Raw genomic sequence first — 21,498 nt, forward strand, 5'->3', positions numbered from 1 at the left:
GTGGGATCTAGTTCCCTGACCAGGGATCGAACCCAGACACCTTGAATTAGGAGCACAAAGTCTTAGCCACTGAACCTCTGTGTGTGTGTGTATATATATATATATATATATATATATATATATATATATATATATAAAATTTTAATAAAGAGCACTTATTCATTTTAACAAAAAGAAGAAACAATAAAAGCAAAAGGAAAGGAAAAAGAAAGCGCCCTCAGAGAGCTAAGCAAACTTGCAAAGGGGGACAGCCTCTGCAAGTCTGGTTCCACAGCAAGCCCAAGGCTAACAGGGGACCAGACCTGCATGGTGGCTTTTGTCAAGTCCAGGGAGCGGGGGCCCTGGCACAAAGATCACTTGCTCTCATCAGTGATATCACCTGATTTCTGGTTAGTCGGCTAAATAAGACCAATGTCCTCATGGGCTCTAAAAAACTCAAAGTTATTCTTTCTTTCAGACCAAGCAACTGCAAGCTTGAAGCTTTAACTCCACTGCTCAAAGCCAGCCACATCTACAGAAAGGAGGCTGTCAATTTCTCCGCACTTCCCCTCGGCATCCTTCCATTACCACCACCACCACCACCCATTCATCATCTGGTTGTTAACACTTGTCAAGTGCTCACTCTGTGTTAGGAACTGCATTAAGTATACACACTCCATCACTTACGAATCTTCCAAAGGCACGGATCTACAGTGGAGAGGCAGGGGGAGGATGAATCCCAGGAAACAATTTTCAGAAAGTAGCAGATGGAGGAAGAAGGGGGAAAAGAAACCTCCTCTTCCTTCTCTTGGCAAATGATAATATTTTTATTCCTCGCAGATGGCGCCTCCCTGCAATGCTGTCAGTGGCAGCAAAGGCAGACTCCATTGGATCGACTGGTGCTTTTCCTGGTGGCTTTCACTTCTTCCAGACCTTTCGCTTATTGATCCATCTTGGGGTGGCTAGTTTTTAGGAAACTGTCATGGTTTGGGGAGCTGCTAAAAGGATCAAGCCAGTTACAGGAGAAGAGGTGAGGAGAGGAGGAGAAAAAGAAGAATTGGTGGCTGGATGAGAAGTACTAGAATATCAAAGAGAGAGAGTGGGAAGGGAGAGAAACAGAGAGAGGGGAGAGGAGAGAGGGGAGAGAGAGATTTTGAGTCTCCCACAAGAAAACGACACCCTGGGCTTCCCTGGTGGTCCAGTGGTTAAGATTGCGTGCTTCCACTGCAGAGGGCATGGGTTCCATCCCTGGTCGAGGAACTCCCCACATGCCTCAAGGTGTGGCCCCCCCCCCCAAAAGAAAGAAAGAAAGAAAGAAAATAACACCCTATGCAACAGACAAACCGCTTGGGGAATTTCTTTGCCTGCAGAACAGCACCGTTATTGAATCCAGATGCAGCGCATTCTGTCACACACGTCCAGCCAGAGCTCTGAACCGAACTTTAAAAAGACCAAGTCTATGATTAGCTTAAAATGGATCTTTCTGGTGGCATTTTTTCCATAGGCATAACATTCCCCTACTTCAAAATACTCTCAAAGCACTGGGGGCCATTTGGCAGCTTGGATGGGAGGAGGGTTTGAGGAAGAATGGATACACGCATGTGTATGGCTGAGTCCCTTCGCTGTCCACCTGAAACTTTCACCACATTGTTAATCAGCTATACCCCAATACAAAAATAAAAAGTTTTAAAAAGTAAACACATAAATGGACGCCACACTTACCAAGGGGTACATGTTGGCACTCTCCCTCCTTTGGAACAAAATGTCCTCAGTGGCAGTGGAGACCAGCGATGCCTTGGTGATCCTTGCTTTGGGCTGTGACTCTTTTTCGCTTTTCTTGCTGATATATGATACACTCTTTTCTTTTCTCCTTTCCCTCTTTTCCTGCTCCAAGTCTCCCCTTTCTGGTTCCAAGTCTCTCCCTTCTTCTTCTTCCAATTCATCTTGGGGCCTCTGGTCGAGCTCGCCTGAAGGCTGCCTTTCCGGGAAACTAATCAGTGGTTCCCCAGAAGTGGTTACATCCAAATCCAGAAACTCTAATTGTGAGCCAGGGCTTCTTGGAAGCTCGAACGTTTCCAAAAACTCTGATTGTAATGAAAGCTTTGACTCGCTACCACTTTTCTTTAAAAAAAAAGAAATAAAAAGGAGACTGTGATGCCAAATCCAGTACACGCCACTACTCGCCCTCATTTAGTCTCCTTTCTTTTCCTAATCAGCAGCCAGTCTTAGTGTTAGCCTCACATCAGAACTATGAACTGCTTTAAAACAGAGCCTGGGATGTTTTGTATTCAAATAACAGGAATCGTGGGTGTGTCAAATTTATTCTCAGCTTACTAGCAGACCCACAACAGCAAAATGATTCTTCTAAGTGGCCTCCAAAACCACCACAAAGTCACAGAGAGTCACTTCTCCTTGGGGCTTCCCAAGTGGCTTAGTGGGTAAAGAATCCACCTGCAATGCAGGAGATGCAGGAGACTCAGGTTTGATCCCTAAGTTGGGAAGATCCCATGGAGTAAGGCATGGCAACCCACTCCAGTATTCTGGGTGGGAAAGTCCATGGACAGAGGAGCCTGGTGAGCTACAGTCCACAGGGTCCCAGAGAGTCAGACACGACTGAAGCAACTGAGCACCCAGGCGCACACTTCTTGGATCACAGCTGAGTTTTACAGGCTGACTCTGTTTAGATAAGCACACTCCAGCTAACCACTGTCCTTTAAGTCAGGTCTGGTACACACTTCCTCCAGGAAGATTTCCCTGATCATCCTCTAAGCTGGGTTGTCAGCCTTAATATAGATACATATCTCTTATGCATCTCTCAATCGCTCCACTTAGTTCAGTTGTTTGTTTGTTTGAATATTTATTTGACTGTGCCAGGTCTTAGTTGCAGTATATGGGATCTAATTCCCTGACCAGGGATCCAACCCAGGCCCCCTGCTTTGGGAGCTCAGAATCTTAGCCACTGGACCACCAGGGAAGTCAATTCACTCCACTTAGTTTTCTAACACTTGCTCTTTGGTTATGGGTCTGCCTCCCTACACACCCTAGAGCTCCTTAAGAGAATGGATTGTGTCTTATTTGGTTTTATATTCCCACAGCTGGGCAGGTAAGTGGGTAACAAGCATGCAATTATGATTAGGAATGAATGAACGAATGACAATTCCTACTTACTAGGGATATTTCTGACAAGACTGTCTGGGAATCAGGCTGCGTAAATCTCTCCAAACTGATAATGGACGTGGTGATTTCTTCGGGCTCCACTGTGCTTTCTTCCTGTGCTCCTGAGGCCTCCTCTTCCTCCTCCAGTGCTTCCGCAGTGTCTTCCCCCACTTCTTCTTTGACAGCCTCCTTCCCAAATCCTTCTACCACTTCCTCTCCCTTCCCTCCTTCTTCCTCCTCATGCTCCTCCACTCTCTCCTCCCCTTCCCCTTCTTCCTCCTCCTCTTCCTCTCCCTCCTCCTTCCCTTCCCTGTCCTTCTCCTCTTCTCTTATCTCCACCTCTCCTTCCTCCCCATTCTCTGCTTCCACCTCCTCCCCAAACTCCCTCCCTTCTTCTTCTCCTTCCTCCTCCTCCTCCTCCTCTGGAGACTCTATCCATGCTAATGTGTTAACTTCTTTTAATTCCTTTTGCACATTTTCTAGCCCTTCAAAATTTGGATATTCTTCTTCTTCATCATCTTCTTCTTGCATTTCTATTTCTCCATATTCTTCTGTTTCTTCTAGTGGGTTTTCCTCTGCATCTGACATTATTCTCTTTGGAGTTTTCTCTAAAGAAATTTTGAACATAATAGTCAGCAGGGCCCTTTCTGTCCCACTTGGATTTCCTGGTCCACAAACTTATCAATGAAATGGGCAATGCCAGCTCGGTCCCTTTCCATGAGAATAAGAACACCAGACTTCTGGGAAAGCTTGTCCTAAATCTTTAAAAATACTGATGCCCAACACCCCTTCTCCCCCTACCCCCGGGGATTCATTGCTTTCTAGGAATAATTTTAGAGCCCTCTAACTCACTTTAAATATACTCATATTCCCACAGGCAGCAAAATGATAACCCAGGTATTGGGGACAATTCTAATCACATGAATCAAGGAAGAAGCAGGTAATGGTTAAAAGTGTTGTCTTTTCAGTCAGCCTGTGCTGGCACTGAACCCCAGTTCTACCACTCAGTAGCTCTGTGACCTCGGGCAAGTCACTTTACCCCTCAGAGTCTAAATTTGCTCACTGGCAAAATGAAAATGATAACCCTACATTCTGGGGGTCTTGTGAAGATGACAAGATTGTAAAATGCGCAACAGAGTTGCAGCACAGAGTGCTTGAGAAATGGCAGCAGTCGTTTAGAAAGTTTAAAAGCCTTTTTACCTATTCTCTCGTTTATTCCTCATAGCAAACTTAAGAGGCGCTGAGAGGTGTAGTGACTTATTCAAGGTAAAACAGCAAGTAAGCAGCAAGGTGCGGGCGGGAGGGGTGGAGTGCGGGGAGCAGGTGTCTGGGCCCTTGGGGTCACAAAGCTCAGGCGCGGTGGAGGTCTCCCTGGACCTACCTCAGGCCGGGCCCAGGTGGGGTGAGCGCCCCCCGCCTCCCGAGAGGCACCAGGCCCCGCCTTGCCGGGGACCCCGCTCCTGACTCACAGAGCGCACCCACCCTGGTCCTCAAAGGCCGGGGTCGTCCCGCTGCGTGAAGCCCTCTTCCCACCTCCCGGCCTCCAGCTGCGGCCGCTTTCTCCACAGGCTCCCTAGTTACGGTTGCCAACCAAGCTCCGTCTCCATGGTAACCGCTGCCGCTGCAGGCGACCGGCCGTAAAGCGAGAAGGCCGGACCGAGATCACGTGCCCAGAAAGAGGCGGGAGCGGGCCGAGCACGCCCCCTGGCGGTCGGTGGGGAGAGGCGCCGCCGCGACTTGGCGAGCTGAAATTTGGCTTTCCTCATCTTCCTGTCCCCCAGTTTTTCCCTTGCCGCCATCCACTAAGAAGCTGCAGAGCCCAATCTTAGCAATTCTGACTTTCTGAAGGCTTGACAGAATTAAGTGAAGAAGTACAAACTGTTTGATAAAATTCTCTTTGTCAAAAGCAAACTGAATTTTCCGATCTCGTTGATGCACCATACAACTGTCCTCCAAGCTCCTCGCCCGGGGAACTACATGTTGTGTAGATCATTTTAGCTGGCTGGGATTAAATATTACACAGGTTACATTATCTTGCGATTCTTATCACAAAATGTTTCTATCAAACCAGTGTGGTAAAATCCATTAGGATGATTCCACCTCACAGCGACCCTCCACTAGCCCTTCACAAAAGACAGCCGGACTGCATGTCCATCCTGAGGTTTCTGAAGGAAGACATGAAGGAAACCAGCCAAAGGCTCTGAGGCAAAAGACTCTTAGGAGGGTTGAATGCTTCTCCTGACCCCACCACACCCTCTTTTCACAAGGCTGGCTGATAAGCATGTGGGTGCCTGCGTGTGTGCTCAGTCCTATCCAACGCTTTGCAACCCCATGGACTGTAGCCTCCATCCTCTGGCCCATGGAATTTTCCAAGCAAGAATACTCGAGTGGGTTGCCATTTTTTCTACTCCAGGGGATCTTCATATACACACATCTCAAAAAAATAAAAGGGATTACTGGATGGGACAAACCGTGTTTATTATAGTCTAGGGTTTATAAAAAGAGATTGGAAAACACATGGAATTAGAAAAAAACAATTTAAACAGCAAACACTGGTAAACACAGCACATCTGTAACTACAAGGGGGGGAAATCCAAGTGGAAGTTTGGCTAGGGTACATGGTTTGGGGCGCGTACTCAATCGGAGGTCTTTCCAGCTGAGCGTGAGAGCCCATGGATAGGAGCACACCCAGTACTGACTCCTGTCAGGACGACCTGGTATCTGTATCCAAGCCAAGCAAATCCAGCCCTGAGGAACCGGAGCATGTGTTCAGCAGAATGTGCCAATGCCCTCTGAAACAGAAGGTGGTCTAGCAGAAACTGTGGAGTCACAGCATTGTAATACGATTGTAATACGATGACGAGAGAAGGAAAGTAAACAGGGAGTCACTAAGTATCACTTAAACTCACATTGCCATGTTCAAGAAAGAAAATAAAAGGCAGGCAGGAGGAATCAGCATTTTCAAGAAGCCAGGTCTGCACACCCTGCTGATTCTCAACAGTAATGTCAACACACCTTAGGAGGTTCAATTATGAAAAGTCATCAGAGGCTAATTTGCAGGGTCTTTTATTCCAGAAAAGGACCTTTCTGCTCTCAGGTGGGTTACGGAAAGCACCAGGCGTGCTTCCTGGCTTCCCTGAGAGGGAGCTGTGGCCCTGGAGATCCAAATGCTGAGGATGCAATTTCTGTAGCCAGAGCAGCAATGCTGCAACGCAAAAGCAGATGGTGCAGCCTGAGTGTTTGGAAACCTCACTCACTAAAGAATCATGTTCCAGAGATATTGTTAGTCAAACTCAGCACAACTGTTGATTTGTTCTGCCCAACTTTCTATGAGGAGGCTCTAACTCCTGTCTGAGCTTTGGTTTGAGAGGTTCATAGGAAATTCAACTGGGGTGATAACATGATCATATCAATACTGTAAAACTGCGTTTATTTGAGGAAAACAAAAGATTTCTAGAAGAATAAAGTCACATCAGCACCTGCCAGAATAACTCCCGCCCACTTCCTCACCATCCAGAGGAGTCTCATTTCGGGTCACAGCCTAAGCTGCAAGAGATGCTAAACACAAATCAAGTTTTTAACAATGCCTTAGTCCCGAGAGATTGAACTGAGAGGCCACAGCATTTCCACCACCTCGAAGTTCAGGCGTCCAGTCTCTTTGAGATCCTTGAGCTTCAGGCAGAGAAGAAGAGGAGGAAATGCCCACTGGACCCAGGTCTGGGGCAAAGGAAGATGCTTTCCTGTTTCCATTCCTCAGGGACAGTCATCTTTGCAATGGAATAATGTTGCAGCTGGAAGAAAAAAAAGAAAAGAAAACAGTATGTAAGTTTGGTGGCTCCGTTCAGGAAGATCAGAAGTGATCCCTTCTGAGCTCTTCACCTACATGCTTTCCCGTTCATTCAACACAAACACCCAGTTAATGAAAGACCCAGAGTGACCAGGGCTCCCTTCATCTCCACACCTGCAATCTCAGTCCTGCCAAAAAGATTCATCATGAGTTGCTACAGGTAATCTGGAAATTCCCTCCTTCCCCAAAGACCCCACCTCCTGCCTACAGCTTTATGTCTAACAAGCATGCAACGGACACTGCAGTGTGAATGGACACAGATACTTTACCCCAGCAGTCCTTTTCCCGCCCAGCGTGTTGGCACGAGTCTAAGCTGGTGTTTCTCCCCTCTGCGCATCACTGTCACATTCAGGGGCTTCTGAAAGGAAAATAAACTCATTTTATGTTCAGCCTCCTTAGCATTCAAAGAGATTCAGGCTAGAAGGCTGAGATACTGGGGTTGGGTGGGGGGGGCAGTTTTTTGTTTTTTGCCCACCAGATTGGTAAAGAGGCTTAAAAAAAAAAAAAATTCCTTTATTTATTTGGCTGTGCCAGGTCTTAGTTGCAAGATGTGGGATCTAGTTGCCTGACCAGTGATAGAACCTGGGCCCCCTGCATTGGGAGTACAGAGTCTTAGCCACTGGACCACCAGGGAAGTCCCAGGATGCTTATTCTAAACATAATTTCTGCAACTGGCGAGAATGTGGGGGACATGGCACTCTGGGGGGAGCCAATGGGGCTACAGATTTGGTACCATCCTCCTGGAGAAACATACCTCCCCAACAACAACAAAATCTTTAAAAGGTGCATACAAGATATCTTTTGCAAAAGGACAAGATGATAAATAAACAAAGCATTCATCCTGGACTGTTCAAAAATTTCAAAAACTGAAAACACCCAAAATACCCCTCAATAAGGTACTGTTTAAATATAGTGCAGTGAATAAGTAGGTTTAGTAAAAATAAAACAAAACCAGTGAAGCATGAATCCATCTGAATATATGTCCTAAAAGGTCCCATATGTTATAAATCAACTATATACTTCAGGGACTTCCCTGGGGGTCCGGTGGTTAAGAATCTGCCTTACAATGCAGGGGACATAGGTTCAATCTCTGGTTGGGGAAGCAAGTTCCCACGTGCTGCGTGGCAGCTAAGGCTGCTCGCTGAAACTACAGAGCCTGTGCTCTGCAACAAAGTCCCCGTGTGTCACAACTAAGACCCCAGGCAGCTAAATAAATTAATTAATTAAAAAAAATAAATCACCTCTCCTTCAATTAAAAATAATAGAAATTTTGAGACTTCCTGGTGGTCCAGTGGTTAAGACTCATTCCCAATGCATGGAGCTTGGGTTCGATCCCTGGTCAGGGAATTAGATCCTGCATGCCGCAACAAAGATCCCAGGTGGCCGCAACTAAGACTCAGTGCAGCCAAATAAATAAATACATATTTTTTAAAATAATAATAAAGTATACAATTCAGTGGGTTTTAGTATATTCAGAGATTTGTCCAACCATCACCACCTAATTTCAGAGTATGTCCATCACCCAAAAAGGTACCCCGTGCTCATTAGCAACCACTCTCCAGTCCCTCCTCCCCAACCCCTGGAAACCACCTCTCTACTTTCTGTCTCTATAGATTTGCCTCTTCTGAACATTTCATATAAATGGAATTCTAAAATATGTGGCCCTTGTGTCTGGCTTCTTCCACTTAGCACAAATCCCTTCAAGGACTGTTACTGTTACAGCCTATCAGTACACCATTCTTTTCTTATGGTTGAATACACACTATTTTTATTATAAAGAAATATTGTTTTAAGATTTTTTTTCCTTTGAAAATACATGCATTTGATCCAGAAACTCACCTTTAAAAACTTATCTACAGAAACAGAGATTTGTCTACAAGGGTGTTAATTTCCAAGTTTCCATAAAATTGGAAACTCCCTAAATGTCTAACAATAAAATGCTATGGGGTTAAAAAAAGATTTTTTTTTCCAATTCACAGAGCAGACCATGGAAACCCAGATCCGTGATTCTGAGCTCTGGTTCTAGGAGGACCCAGGGCCCTGAGAGTGTGAGACTGCCCCCACCCACCTCTAGCCCATCCCAGCAGTTCAACTTATCTGTTTGATATATTGGAATTCCCCAGGAAATTTCATTTTAAAGAATGAAATTTCTTACAAAATGTTCAATGACTGCCTTTGTAAAAAAGGACTCATGCAGTATTATTAACTAGAGTAACCATGCTGTGCAATATGGAATATAATAATACTCTCTTGGATATCTGAAAGTTGCTAAGAGAGTAAATCTTAAAAGTGCACATCACACACACAAAAAAACCCTGTAACTACTATGTATGGTGACAGATATTAACTATACTTATTGTGGCAATCATTTCCCAATATATACAAACATTGGATTATTATGTTTTACACCTGAAAATAATATTCATATAATGTTATATGTCAATTACACCTCAGTGTTAACAAAAACAGATCTTTTAGCTATAAATAGCCTAAGACTATATCTAACTAGAAGAGACAGATTAGAAACCAGTAGCTATTATGAGTAACCACCAAAAAGTGGAAACAACCTAAATGTCCTACGCTGGGAAAATGGATGAAGAGTCTGGGGGTCATTACGCAACGGATTACTACTCAGTGGTGAAAAGGGATGAACTACAGTGCACATGCCAGCTTGGAAGAACCGCAGATGCAGGACGCTGCGTGAAAGTACCAGACTTACAGGACTTTTTTTCAGTCGTGCCACATGGCACGCAGGGTCTCAGTTCCCTGACCAGGGATTGAACCTGCACCCCGTGCAATGGACGCACAGAGTCTTAACCACTAGACTGCCAGGGAAGTCCCTTAAAGGGCTTTACACTATGCAGTTTCACTTATACATTTTGGAAAAGGTAAAGCCACAGGAGTGGAGCAGAGATCCGTGGTTTCCTGGGGATGAGGCATGGGGAGAAGTTAACTACAAAAGGATGAGGCCGTTTTGGGTTGCGGAACTGCGATGTATCTTCATTTGGTGATATTTACATACACATACAGTTGTCAAAACTCACAGTACTATACACTGAAAAGGGTGAATTCTGCTGTGGGTACATTAGGCCTTAACTTAATCAAAGCACCCAGTAGCTCTGAACACCAATGCACAAAGAACCCGTCCCTGGAAGGACACACAGCTGGAAAGCAGCTGCCTTTGGAGGAAAGGAAATGAACCTGGAGGAGAGGAGGTTTCTCACTGTTTTTTCCTTCTGTTTTTGCCATTAGTAAGTATTACCTCTTCCAGGAGGCAAAAAAAAGAGACACATTTACAACACAAAGCAGTAACAATGAGCCCAGATAACTACAAAGTTTAAAAGTATTGTCACATGCAGCAAGGTACCCAAGAAACATGAGTAAACTCTAACACCCTAGCAAGCTGGGGAGGTGGGGTGGGGAAGAAGGAGTGAAAAATAGACTTTGGTAAAAATAACACAATGTGTCATCTCTAGAAACCTCACTAAGATGATGATGGGACAGTAAAGAGATGACAAAGGTATAATGCCACAATGATAAATAAATGCTTCGAAATTCTTTCCTTCTAGAGTTAAAGCCTAATTCCTTTCCTTTTGAGTGAGGACTGGACTTAGCTGCTTCTAACAAATAGAAGACAGTGGAACTGACAGTGTGAATCTTCAGAGACCGAGTCAGAGAAGGTGCTGCTGTCGGCTCTCTGCTCTCACCTGGACTGCCCACTCTGGAGAAGCCAGCTGCCAGGCTGTGGGGGCACGCGAGCAGCACTGTGAGAGGCCCATGTGCTGAGGAACTGAAGTCTCCTGCTAACAGCCATGTGAATGAGGCACCTTGGACACAGATTTTCTAACCTCAGTCAAGCCCTCAGATGACGGCAACCTCTGCTTACATCTTGATCATAACCTCATGAGAGACCCTGAACCGAAACCACCCAGCTACACGACTCCTGGACACTGCCTGACCCCCAAACTGTATGAGCTAATAGATGCTTGAAGCTTCAAGTTGCTGAAGTTTTGGGGTGATTTTTTTCACTCACCAATACACCTTCTCTGGCAAAGGGTTAAAGGGAAGCAGAGCAGGACAAATGGATTTATTCTAGGGAACCCCAGAAAGGTTCCAAACAAATAGACCAAAGAAACAAAGAATCCCACGTATAAGAATTATATAACAGATGTGGCAATATAAAAGAGTGGGTAAAGTACTAACTTTTCAATACACAATACTGGAACAACTACTATCCATTTGGGGAAAAAAAATATGTCTGGGACCCTGCTTCATACCATTGACAAAAATTAATTTCAGATGAACTATGAATCCAACAGAAATGAAAACATATGTGCACACACAAACTTCTATAGAATGTTCACAGAAGTATTACTCTATAATAATGCCCCCAAAGTGGAAACAACCTGAATATTCATCAACTAATGAATGGATAAATAAAGTATGGCCTATCCATACAACGGGGTACTATTTGGTCATAAAAAGGAATGAAGTATTGACATATGCTACAACATGGATGAATCTTGAAAACACTACATTAAATGATATATATATATATCACTTAGTATATATATAAGATATATCACACCATATATGTGTGTGTATATATATACAGTATAAATCACATACTGTAGGATCCTATTTACATGAAATATCCAGAACAAGCAAGACTGTACAGACAAAGAGTAGTTTAGTGGCTGCCAGGGGTTGGTATGTATGGGGAAAATGGGAGTGACTGCTAATGGGAATGAGGCTTCTTTCTGAGGTGATGAAAATGTTCTAAAATTGATTGTAAAAAATAATAAATAAATAAAAATTTAAAAAATAAATAAAACTGATTGTGGTGATGGATGCCCAACTCTACGAACAGACTAAAAATGAGTGAATTATGCATTTTAAATGGGTGACCTGGAAGGTATGTAAATTGCACCTCAAACTGTTATAAAAAAAAATAATAAAAGATACATGCCAGATGGATTAAAGAAAAGCTAAAAAAAAATAAAAGCACTAGAAGAATTTCTTTAAGCAGATATAAGCCATAAAGTGCAAAACTAATGAGTTTGACAAAAATCAAAATTATAAACTTTCACCTAAGCACAGCCTGAATGAAGGGGTCAGTCAGTGTGGAAATGAAGGCCTGACCTCTAGCAGGGCACCGACACTAGCCGACTGCTTCTTGGCCTGATGCCTGCCAGAAATCAGGGGGATAAGCATTCTAGGCAGAGGGAACAGCCCATGTAAAGGCCCCGTGCGGGAAGGACTGTGCTTGAGTAACAGCCCCTGAGGGCAGCTGGCCCGCACCCTGGCCACAGCTCCTGCCCCGACAGTTCCAGGGTCACTGGCCAGACACCACATAGCCTCCAGCTCACCCCCTCGCTGTGCTGGACCACGCTGCCGATGTTCTGCAGTGACTGGAAGTTCTGGGTGTTCACAGAGCCGAACTCTAGAATCTCATCATCCACTTGCAGACCCTAAAGAGAGAAGAGAAAACAGGAAGTCAGGAGAGCGCTTCAGTGTGCTTCTGGTGCTCTTCACCCTCTCAGACAGTCCTAACTTAATGCACGCATTTTCAGTGGGAATCTGCTGTACAGCACTGGGAGCTTAGCTCGGCGGTCTGCGGTGACCGAGAGGGGTGGGATGGGAGTTGGGATGGGAGGGAGGCTTTAGAGGGAGGGGATATATGTTATACGTATGGCTGATTCACTTCATTGTACAACAGAAACACAACGCTGTAAAGCAATTATACTCTGATTTTTTTTTTTAATGAGCATGTTTTCCACCGAGAAGAATGGCAGGCAGGAAGCAAAGAGGTTAGGATTTAGATACACTGGGCAGGGAGGGGCAGCGCATAACTGGGCCAGCTCCTCCAGGGGTTCCTCCAGGCACAGAGTGAGCAAAAGGTGGCCGGCCAGGTCTGCCCAGTGCCTGATGAAAGCTGCCCAGTGCCTGATGAAAGCTGCAGGCCTTGAGGAACATGGGGCAAAGCTCTCTGGGGGTCCTGACCCAGGTGCGAGGGCAAGGAGTGGCAGGCTAATCTGGCTTACTTTGTTCAGGAGTCAACATTTAGACACATTTGCCCTAGAAGGCCCCATTCGAGCAGCCAGGGGCACAACGCTGACCCAGGACAAGAGTGACCCTGTGGTTCTAGAACACAGATCACAGTTCCTCCATCCCTTCTGCAAATACTCGTCACGGGCTGACGACAACTCTGTACCAGATGCTGTGTGCACAGTGGTGGATAAAACATGTAACTCACGGTCTTACGATCACTAAAGATGACTGGCAGGGCCCAATTCCACCTTCTAGAAGCTATGTGTCCTGGCAAAAAGTACTTCAGGGGTTGAGGCTTTTCCCCATGGGTGAAATGGTACCTACTCCAGAGGGTGGCTGTGGAATTCAGCATTAATTGCAGCTCTACATAAAAATCCGTATGTCACGTTCACAGAGGCATTATTCATAATAGCCAGAAAATGGAAATGAATTGATGAATGCATAAACAAAGTGTGATCTATACTATAGATATTGAGTATAGACACCACACTATACTCAGAAAAAGGAATGAAGGTGAGAGAGGGATAAACTGGGAGATTATACACAACTATATATAAAATAGATAACTAATAAGAACCTGCTGTATAGCACAGGGACCTCTACTCAGTACTCTGTAATGGCCTCTCTGGGAAAAGAATCCAAAAAGGAGTGGATGTACGTATATGTATAACTTCTTCACTTTGCTATACACCTGAAACTAACACAACACCATAAATCAACTATTCTCCAATAAAAAGCTCTAGAAAACGAAGAAGGAATGAAGTTGACATACATGCTCCAACACGGACAGACCCTGAAAACACGATACTAAGACGGAGAAGCCAGACACAGAGGACCACACATTGTATGATTCCATTCACTCGTATATGAAATGTCCAAAATAGGCAAATTCATAGAAACAGAAAGCAGACCGGTGGGTGTCAGGGGTGAAGGGAGATGCGGGGTTGAGGTGTAATGCCTAACTGGTTTCTTTTCAGAATAATGAAAATACTCTAAAATCTGACTCCTAATTGTTACTACACCAAAAGCCACTCAATCATATATGTACCTTAAATGGATAAAAGTTACGGCATGTGACCTATATCCCAATCACAGCTGTTAAAACTTGTCAAAACACACCAGGCGAGCTCACTTGGCAGGACACGTGTTGCAAAGCAAGGGCTCAGTACGTGGCAGCTATTGTTGTCACTCTCCCGTCTGTTACTCAACGCCCCGCGAGAATCAGGCCCAGGAAGAGCACCTCCTTCCCTCTCTTGGGACATCTATCGCCTTCCACCTTGTGGCCCAGGGTTTCCCTCATGGCTCCTTGAGCGGGCAGCACAGCCTCACTCCTGCTGGCCCTCCCTGGTGTCTGCTGCCCTGGAGACAGTGTGGGTCTATCTGTCCACAGTGCCCCAGCCTCAAGGCACCCTCAGGGCGTGGGCTCAAGGAGTCAGCCCTGGCTTACTGCGATGCTGGCGGGGGAGCCGGGGCTGATGCTGTTCACTTTGGCGAAGGCCTGAGCGGGGCTGAGGCCCTGGCTCTGGTCGCGGCTCAGGGCCTCCCTGTGGGCTTCCGCCAGGTCCCGGGCCTGCTTCTCCTTGTCGCGAGCATGCAGCTGGTGCAGGGCGTCTTCTACCTGCTTCATCACCGCCTTGTGGTCGTTCTGCAGGCCTGAAGGAGAGTATCATATCAGGGGCCAAGAAAAGACAGCAGAGGACATGAGACATGCCCCCAACATTCATTCAGTAAATATTTAACGAGTGCTTATTATATCCCAGAGGTTGAGCCAGACGCTGAGGACTCATCTACAAACAAGACAGAGGGGCTGCCCTCGTGAAGCCTACAGTCCCGCAAGGAGAGCCACCAAGGGATGAGTGATTACAGTGACACCTGATGACCACGATGTGGGCTGACCCGCCCACGGGCCCTGACCTGGCTCGTCTAGAAGATCAAGGAAGGCCTGCCAAAGGGAGCACCATTTCAGTGGAGGCCTGAAAGGTGAGCAGGAGGGACTCGTCCAGCGAATCCATGGCCACAAGCTCAAGCGTACACAAGGAGCAGCGCCGTGAGCAAGCGACCAAGTGAAGCAGGCTGGAGCCAAGGAGGACCTCACTTTTCTCTTAATGCTTCCAGAAAATGCCCCATCTAGCAACACATGACTGGTGGTGTTCAGCGTGGGAGAGGCAACAGTGAGAACAGCTGGAAACCAGGAGTTTGGGGATGAAGTCCTCTGATTCTTTTCAGTATTGCCAGTTAACTCAAAATGTGTGGAACAAACGCGACAGTCGAGTAAGCTGTCTCTGCAGGCCAGTCCATCAGAGTGGCTAGGATCTGGGTAACTTTTTTTTTTAACCTAAAGACAACTTATACCAAAGCATGCTGCAGATAGAGTCAAGATTCACATAGGTAAAACAGAAGTCATCAAGGGGATAAAGTAGGACTTCCCTGGTGGGCCAGTGGTTAAGAACCCGCCTGCCAATGCTGGGGACACGGGTTTGATCCCTGGTCTGGGAAGATTCCACGTGACGTGGGGCAATTGAGCCCGTCTGCCACAACTACTGAAGCCCACGCCCCTAGAGCCCATGCTCGGCAACAAGAGAAGCCACTGCAGTGAGAAGCCAGTGCACTGCGACGAACAGTAGCCCTAGAGAAAGCCCGAGTGCAGCAACAAAGACACACTGCAGCCAAAAATAAGTTAACTAATTAAATTTTTTAAAAAGTGGGAAGAGTAATGAGATGATAAATTCCCTTCTATTTGATAGGCCCTTGTAGAAATCATTGGTTGCCTAGCTGTAGCAGCATGAAAAGTGGCCCCAAGGAAGGATGTTCACATCCTAAATCCAGACCCTGTGAATCTGCTACTTGACATGGCAAGGGAGGCTGTACAGGTAGGATTAAGTTAAGGGTCCTGAGCTGGGAGGCTATCCTGGATTATTCAAGTGGTAGCCCAGTGTGATCACAGGGATCTTTATCAGTGAAAGAGGGAGGCAGGAGAATGAGAGAAAGACGTGATGACAGACTCAGTAATTGGAGAGAAGTGACCAATGGCTTTGAAGATGGAAGGGGCTACAAGTCAAGGAAGGTGGGCAGCTTTTAGAAGCTGGAAAAGACAAAGAAATGAATTCTCTGGAGGGAACACAGCTCTGCTGACACCTTGATTTTAGTATAGTGAGACCCACGTGGACATCTCACTTCCAGAAATGTAAGATAATACATTTGTGACTTTTTTTGGATTTTTTTTTTTTTGATGTGGGCCATTTTTAAAGTCTTTACTGAATTTGTTACAATATTGCTTCTGTTTTATGTTTTGGTTTTTTTGGCCACAAGGCATGTGAGATTTTAGTTCCCCGACCAGGGATCAAACCCACACCCCCTGCACTGGAAGGCAAAGTCTTAACCACTGGACCACTAGGGAAGTCCCAATTTGTGTGACATTTTAAACCACTAAGTATGTGATGATTTGTTACAGCAGAAACAGAAGTCAAATAAACTACCCAACCTCTATTCACTCTCTTAGTTCTTTGATAATAAATACACACATACATACTATACTGTTGTTTAGGTGCTAAGTCATGCTCAACTCTTTACAATCCCATGGACTGTAACCTGCCAGCCTCCTCTGTCCATGGGATCTCTCAGGCAAGAATACTGGAGTGGGTTGCTATTTGCTTCTCCAGGGACACACTATATACACCTATACACATAAGACATTTTATTTAAGATAGCAATACGCCCATTGTGGGGTACATTTCTTGCAGGCAGGGGAGCCTATAAGAGAAAAGCAGAAATTGATGCAGGACGTGGGCATGGGACTTGCAGGACAGATCCTTAACAGGAGGTGTACCAGCTGGCATAGGAGCTTGTGTCCTTCCTACCTTCTTCCTTCCCTTTCTTCCTGCCTGCCACATGGATATGGTGACCCTGAAGATGAACAAGATTTCCTAAGGATGGCAGAGCCTAGGTTTCTGAAGACCAGCCCTGCATGGCCTACCTCCAAATGTCTTTACTGAGGGACTCAGCAATTTTCTGCTTGAGTGTCCATAGTCGGGTCACTATCATTAACAGCGAAACATACTTCCTTACATGTAACTGATTTGATTGGGATTGTAAGCCATATCTGCCTTGGGTTTCTGTTGTTACTGCAATAAAAGTTTCCACAATTAAGCAAGATTCCTAAAAGCAAATGAAAAATGAAACCACAGGACTTCTCTGGAGGTCCAGTGGTTAAGACTCCATGCTTCCAATGCAGGGAGCATGGGTTTGATCCCTGGTCAGGGAACTAAGATCCCACATGCCACATGGTGAGGCCAAAAAATAAAACAAATTAAAAAAAAAAAAAAAAAAGGATTAAAAAAAAAAGAAAAATGAGACTATAACTATATACCCCTAGAGTCTATCCCATTCCCATAGTTCTCAGTCCCTCCATGGGGACAAGGAGATGATCCCATCAAGGGAGAGAGAGGAAAGCAGGTAATATGGAATACTGGTGACTTCTTTGTGCCCTATACACCTCCTGCTGCAAGGTAGGGAAACATCCCCAGCCAGGGTCACTCACAGACAATGTTGTGCCTTGCAGTTCGGACTTGGTACAGGTCCACATCTGCCCGGGGGTAGCCCTCGCAGTCCACCAGTGGCTCATTCATCCCGATGCCTTTTTGCTGGAGGGAAGAAACAAGGTCAGAAAGATTTTACAGGTATGAAGTCCTCGAGCCCTCTTTCCCCTGACTCTGCTCCTCTGCGGTCGTGATAAAGGTGCCAGTGACCACGGCAGCCATGTACTGATCACTTCGCACAGACCAGGCCTTCTCCCAGGCCCTCCCACCACTGCCCTTGCAGGTGGGCACTATTTTTTAACTGACTTTTAACACCACCAGTAATGCGTGGACCCACTCTCTTTTCTGACATTAGAGCAGTACAGATAAAACTAACGACTCCTTTGAGCATCACCCTCAAGGCTACCTCAACTCCTCCAGACCCTCCTTACTATGGGCAGCTGACACCTGGCTGGTGACCTTGGAGGTTAGAAGTGGGTAAAAACCCCCAAGAGCACCCAGCTGAGGCAGGACTTTGGTTCTTCTGAAAATAGAGAGAGATCTGAAGGGACCTTCAAACAGGCCTTTCATCCCTGGAAGGATACACTGATATTACCAGTTGCCATCTGGGGTAGAGGAAAGGGGTGGCTAGGGACAGGGAAGGGAGAGAGACTTTCCATCTTATATCTTATTGTAAATGTTGAATTTTGACCATGGCAATGTATTCCCTATTGAAAACAATACATTTGTTATCATGTTTTGTTTCTTTCAGCTGTGCTGTATGGCTTGTGGGATCTTAGTCCGCAATGAGGGGCTAAACTCACGCCCTCGGCAGTGAAAGCACAGAGTCCTAACCACTGCATCACCAAGGAATTGCCATTTTCATATTTTTAAAGTTTTTTCCTACCTAAATCAGAGCATGGTGCACAACAGCAATGAATCATATTATATGACATACAGCTGGGTTTTTGCAGACTTTGATTTCAAGTTCAATTCGGCTACACACAAGCTGGGTGTCCTTGGTTAATATGTCCACCTCTCTGGGCCTCAGCTTCCTCAATTATAAAATGGGAACAATGACACTCACCTCACTTCACACCTGTTCTGAGAATTAACTAATTGACCTACGTAGGGTGCTTAGCACGGTGCCAGACACAATCACAGAGTGTTGAATAGCAGCCCCCAAAAGATATGTCCCAGTCCTAGCCCCGAGAACGTGAACATGACCTTATTTGGAAAAATGATCTTTGCAGATATAATTAAGTGAAGGATCGCAAGAAGAGATCTTCCTGGATTTCAGGTGGCCCCTACATCCAATGATGGGTATCCTGATAAAAGAAAGGAGAGGGAAAGATGGGACAGAGAGATGCAGAGAGTAGGCCATGAAGACAGAGGCAGGGATTAGAGTGACACTGCCACCAGCCAAGGATGGCCAAGAGCCACCAGAATTTAGGAGAGAGGTAGGGAATGGCTTCTCCCTAAGAGCTCCAGAAGGAATCAAACCTACCAACTCCTCATTTCACACTGCTGGTCTCCACAACTGAGAGAGGATAAACTTCTGCTGTTTTAAGCCACCAAGTTTGTGATCATTTGTTATGATGACCCCAGGAAACTAATACACACAGAAAGTAATAAATGAGGGCTGTAATGATCAGCACAGAAACCAACTGCTGAGTGTACACAGGTTCCAAGAGGAGAGATTCCATTCACGTCTCTCCCTCTCTTTCTGAAAGCCTCTGGGTTACACTTACTGTTTCTGTTCATGGGGAAGGGGGTCTTGTATACTCCCTTAACCCAGGACTCTCTATAGATACGGTATAAATGTGCCAGGGGCTAAATATCTGTATCTGCCTCCTGTCTGCTCACAATGATTAAGAGTTGACTGGCCTTCCTGATTGCAGTAAGGCAATACCGCATCAGAGACTGGTTTCCAAAGTTGGGACCCAGGCCACTGGCAACTCATATACAAGGCATTTAATAACCCTGAATCTAAAATACTTATTCCCTTTTCAATTATCATCAACCCTCCAGTAGTCAAGGAAAAAGTCTCCAACTGGTGTTGGTCTTCATATTATCTCCAGATCACTTGTTATATCTGGGCCTCTCCATTTTTTTTAACAGCTTTATTCAGATATAATTCATACACCATGCAATCCACCCATTTAAAGTGTACAACTCTGAACTTCCCTGGCAGTCTGCTGCTGCTGCTAAGTCGTTTCAGTCATGTCCGACTCTATGTGACGCTATAGACAGCAGCCCATCAGGCTCCCTTGTCCCTGGGATTCTCCAGGCAAGAACACTGGAGTGGGTTGCCATTTCCTTCTCCAATGCATGAAAGTGAAAGTGAAGTCGCTCAGTCATGTCTGACTCTTAGCGACCCCATGGACTGCAGCCTACCAGGCTCCTCCGTCCATGGGATTTTCCAGGCAAGAGTACTGGAGTGGGGTTCCATTGCCTTCTCCGCAGGGAGGCCTGGCGTGCTGCAATTCATGGGGTCGCAAAGAGTCGGACACAACTGAGCGACTGAGCTGAACTGAATTGAACAGTACAAGAGGTATACAGACACAGCATCCTGCCTGCAGTAGAAAAATAGCTAAGGTGTGAGAAACAGCTGGCATAAACCACTTGAAAGCACAGGTTCTGGATTCCCTAGTCATAAGATCTAAATTTCACCTTGTGACTTCCGCTTTCTGAGCCCCAGAGTAACATACCAATTTCATAGAGCAGTTAAGAGGATTCCAGGATATAGCATACACATAAACCAGCTCCCTTCAGGCACACAGTCAGCACCCAGTAAAAGGGTACCCTGGCCTGCACATGATACTTCATCTTATAACCATCACCTACATTGCACTTCATTCACCCTATATAGAATGTAATTTCATTTACTCTTCCTCGGCAAATTGATTTGTGGTTTTATGCTAGATGGCTTAAGAAAAACTACCCATTTCGGAGCCAGAGAGACCTGAGAACTAACCCCTTCACAGCCACTTCCGACGTACATGACCCTAGGCAAGGGTTTGCCCCACTCTTGGCCCGTTTCCTCCTTATACAATAAGGATAATATGCCTTTCCTGTTACGTTCTTACACCAGTGGCATCAGCATCGCTGGGAATTTGCAGAAATGCAGTAGCTGTTCCCATACACCCGTGCATCACCAGAATCTGAATTTTAACAAGATCGCCAGGTGATTCGCATACACATTAAAGTTTAAGAAGCTCTAAGGTAAAGTGGTTACAGGACATCTGGTAACTGTACAACAACGACTGATGACAGAGATGATTATCACCCTGCCTCTGCAAATGTATTAGTCCTGTGATTTCAGGCAGGTTTAAGTAATGTCTGTTTCTCCATCCCTAAAATGGGGGAAATAATAGAACTCACCTCAAAAGATTGTTGGGAGGATTAAATGCGTTAACCAATGTCAAGCGTTTAACACAGCTCCCAGTGAGGGCTCCATAAATGCTTGCTAGAACATCTATTCGAATCGTTCCTAGTTATTCACGTTATTTGCCTCACTGCCCGGCCTGGGGCCGGGTCAGGAATGCGTTGCGGCGCCTCCCAGGCCGCCCGGGAGCCCAGGTCCCACACTCACGCTCTCCAGCACTTCATAATTGGCTTTGATCTGGGCCTCGATCTCCTCCTTGCGCCGTATCAGTTCCTGAACGTCGCTGACAGTTACGCCACTGGCCTCCGGGGAGCCCCCGCTCTGACTCCCTGCCTTCTCCGACATTGTGCACGTCTGCCCGGGACCTGGAATAGCTGGTTTCCAGGCCGCGGACGCCCGAGGAAACTGTAGCTACGGCTTCCCGCGCGGGCCAAAACACCTCGGCTGTTAGCGGGCGCCCGGAAAAGCAAAAAGGTGTGGTTTTGTCTGTGGGGCGTGGTCACCAGAAGCCACACCCTGCTGGAACACGTGGTCCTGTGGTAACTCTTGGCCGGGAGGTATGA

At 45.9% G+C, this 21,498-nt stretch overlaps 2 protein-coding genes across 6 annotated transcripts in view; both read right to left on the minus strand.

Moving 5' to 3' along the window:
• The window catches only part of CFAP251 (cilia and flagella associated protein 251), a 74,286-nt gene extending 69,547 nt beyond the window's left edge, over positions 1-4,739 (minus strand). The window contains exons 1-3 of one of the 5 annotated variants that reach the window (XM_059876371.1): positions 4,618-4,736; positions 3,148-3,743; positions 1,702-2,100 (exon numbers count right to left, since the gene is read on the minus strand). In XM_059876371.1, coding sequence (XP_059732354.1) covers positions 1,702-2,100; positions 3,148-3,723 — 975 coding nt within the window. In that variant the 5' untranslated portion in view covers positions 3,724-3,743; positions 4,618-4,736. Of the gene's footprint in view, positions 1-1,701; positions 2,101-3,147; positions 3,744-4,516 lie in introns of all 5 variants that reach the window. The other 4 variants (XM_059876370.1, XM_059876369.1, XM_059876368.1 and 1 more) reach the window with 4 other exon arrangements.
• Positions 4,740-6,548: 1,809 nt separating this feature from the next.
• PSMD9 (proteasome 26S subunit, non-ATPase 9) lies at positions 6,549-21,295 on the minus strand. The gene is made up of 6 exons (NM_001034441.2): positions 21,143-21,295; positions 17,571-17,673; positions 14,481-14,686; positions 12,352-12,453; positions 7,252-7,340; positions 6,549-6,926 (listed from the first exon to the last, which is right to left on the minus strand). Exons 1-6 carry the CDS (start codon positions 21,278-21,280, stop codon positions 6,899-6,901), a joined length of 666 nt encoding a protein of 221 aa, NP_001029613.1. The 5' UTR covers positions 21,281-21,295; the 3' UTR covers positions 6,549-6,898.
• Positions 21,296-21,498: the final 203 nt, after the last annotated feature.

Source organism: Bos taurus, chromosome 17 (assembly GCF_002263795.3).
Source record: "Bos taurus isolate L1 Dominette 01449 registration number 42190680 breed Hereford chromosome 17, ARS-UCD2.0, whole genome shotgun sequence".
NCBI classification, from domain to species: Eukaryota; Metazoa; Chordata; class Mammalia; order Artiodactyla; family Bovidae; genus Bos; species Bos taurus.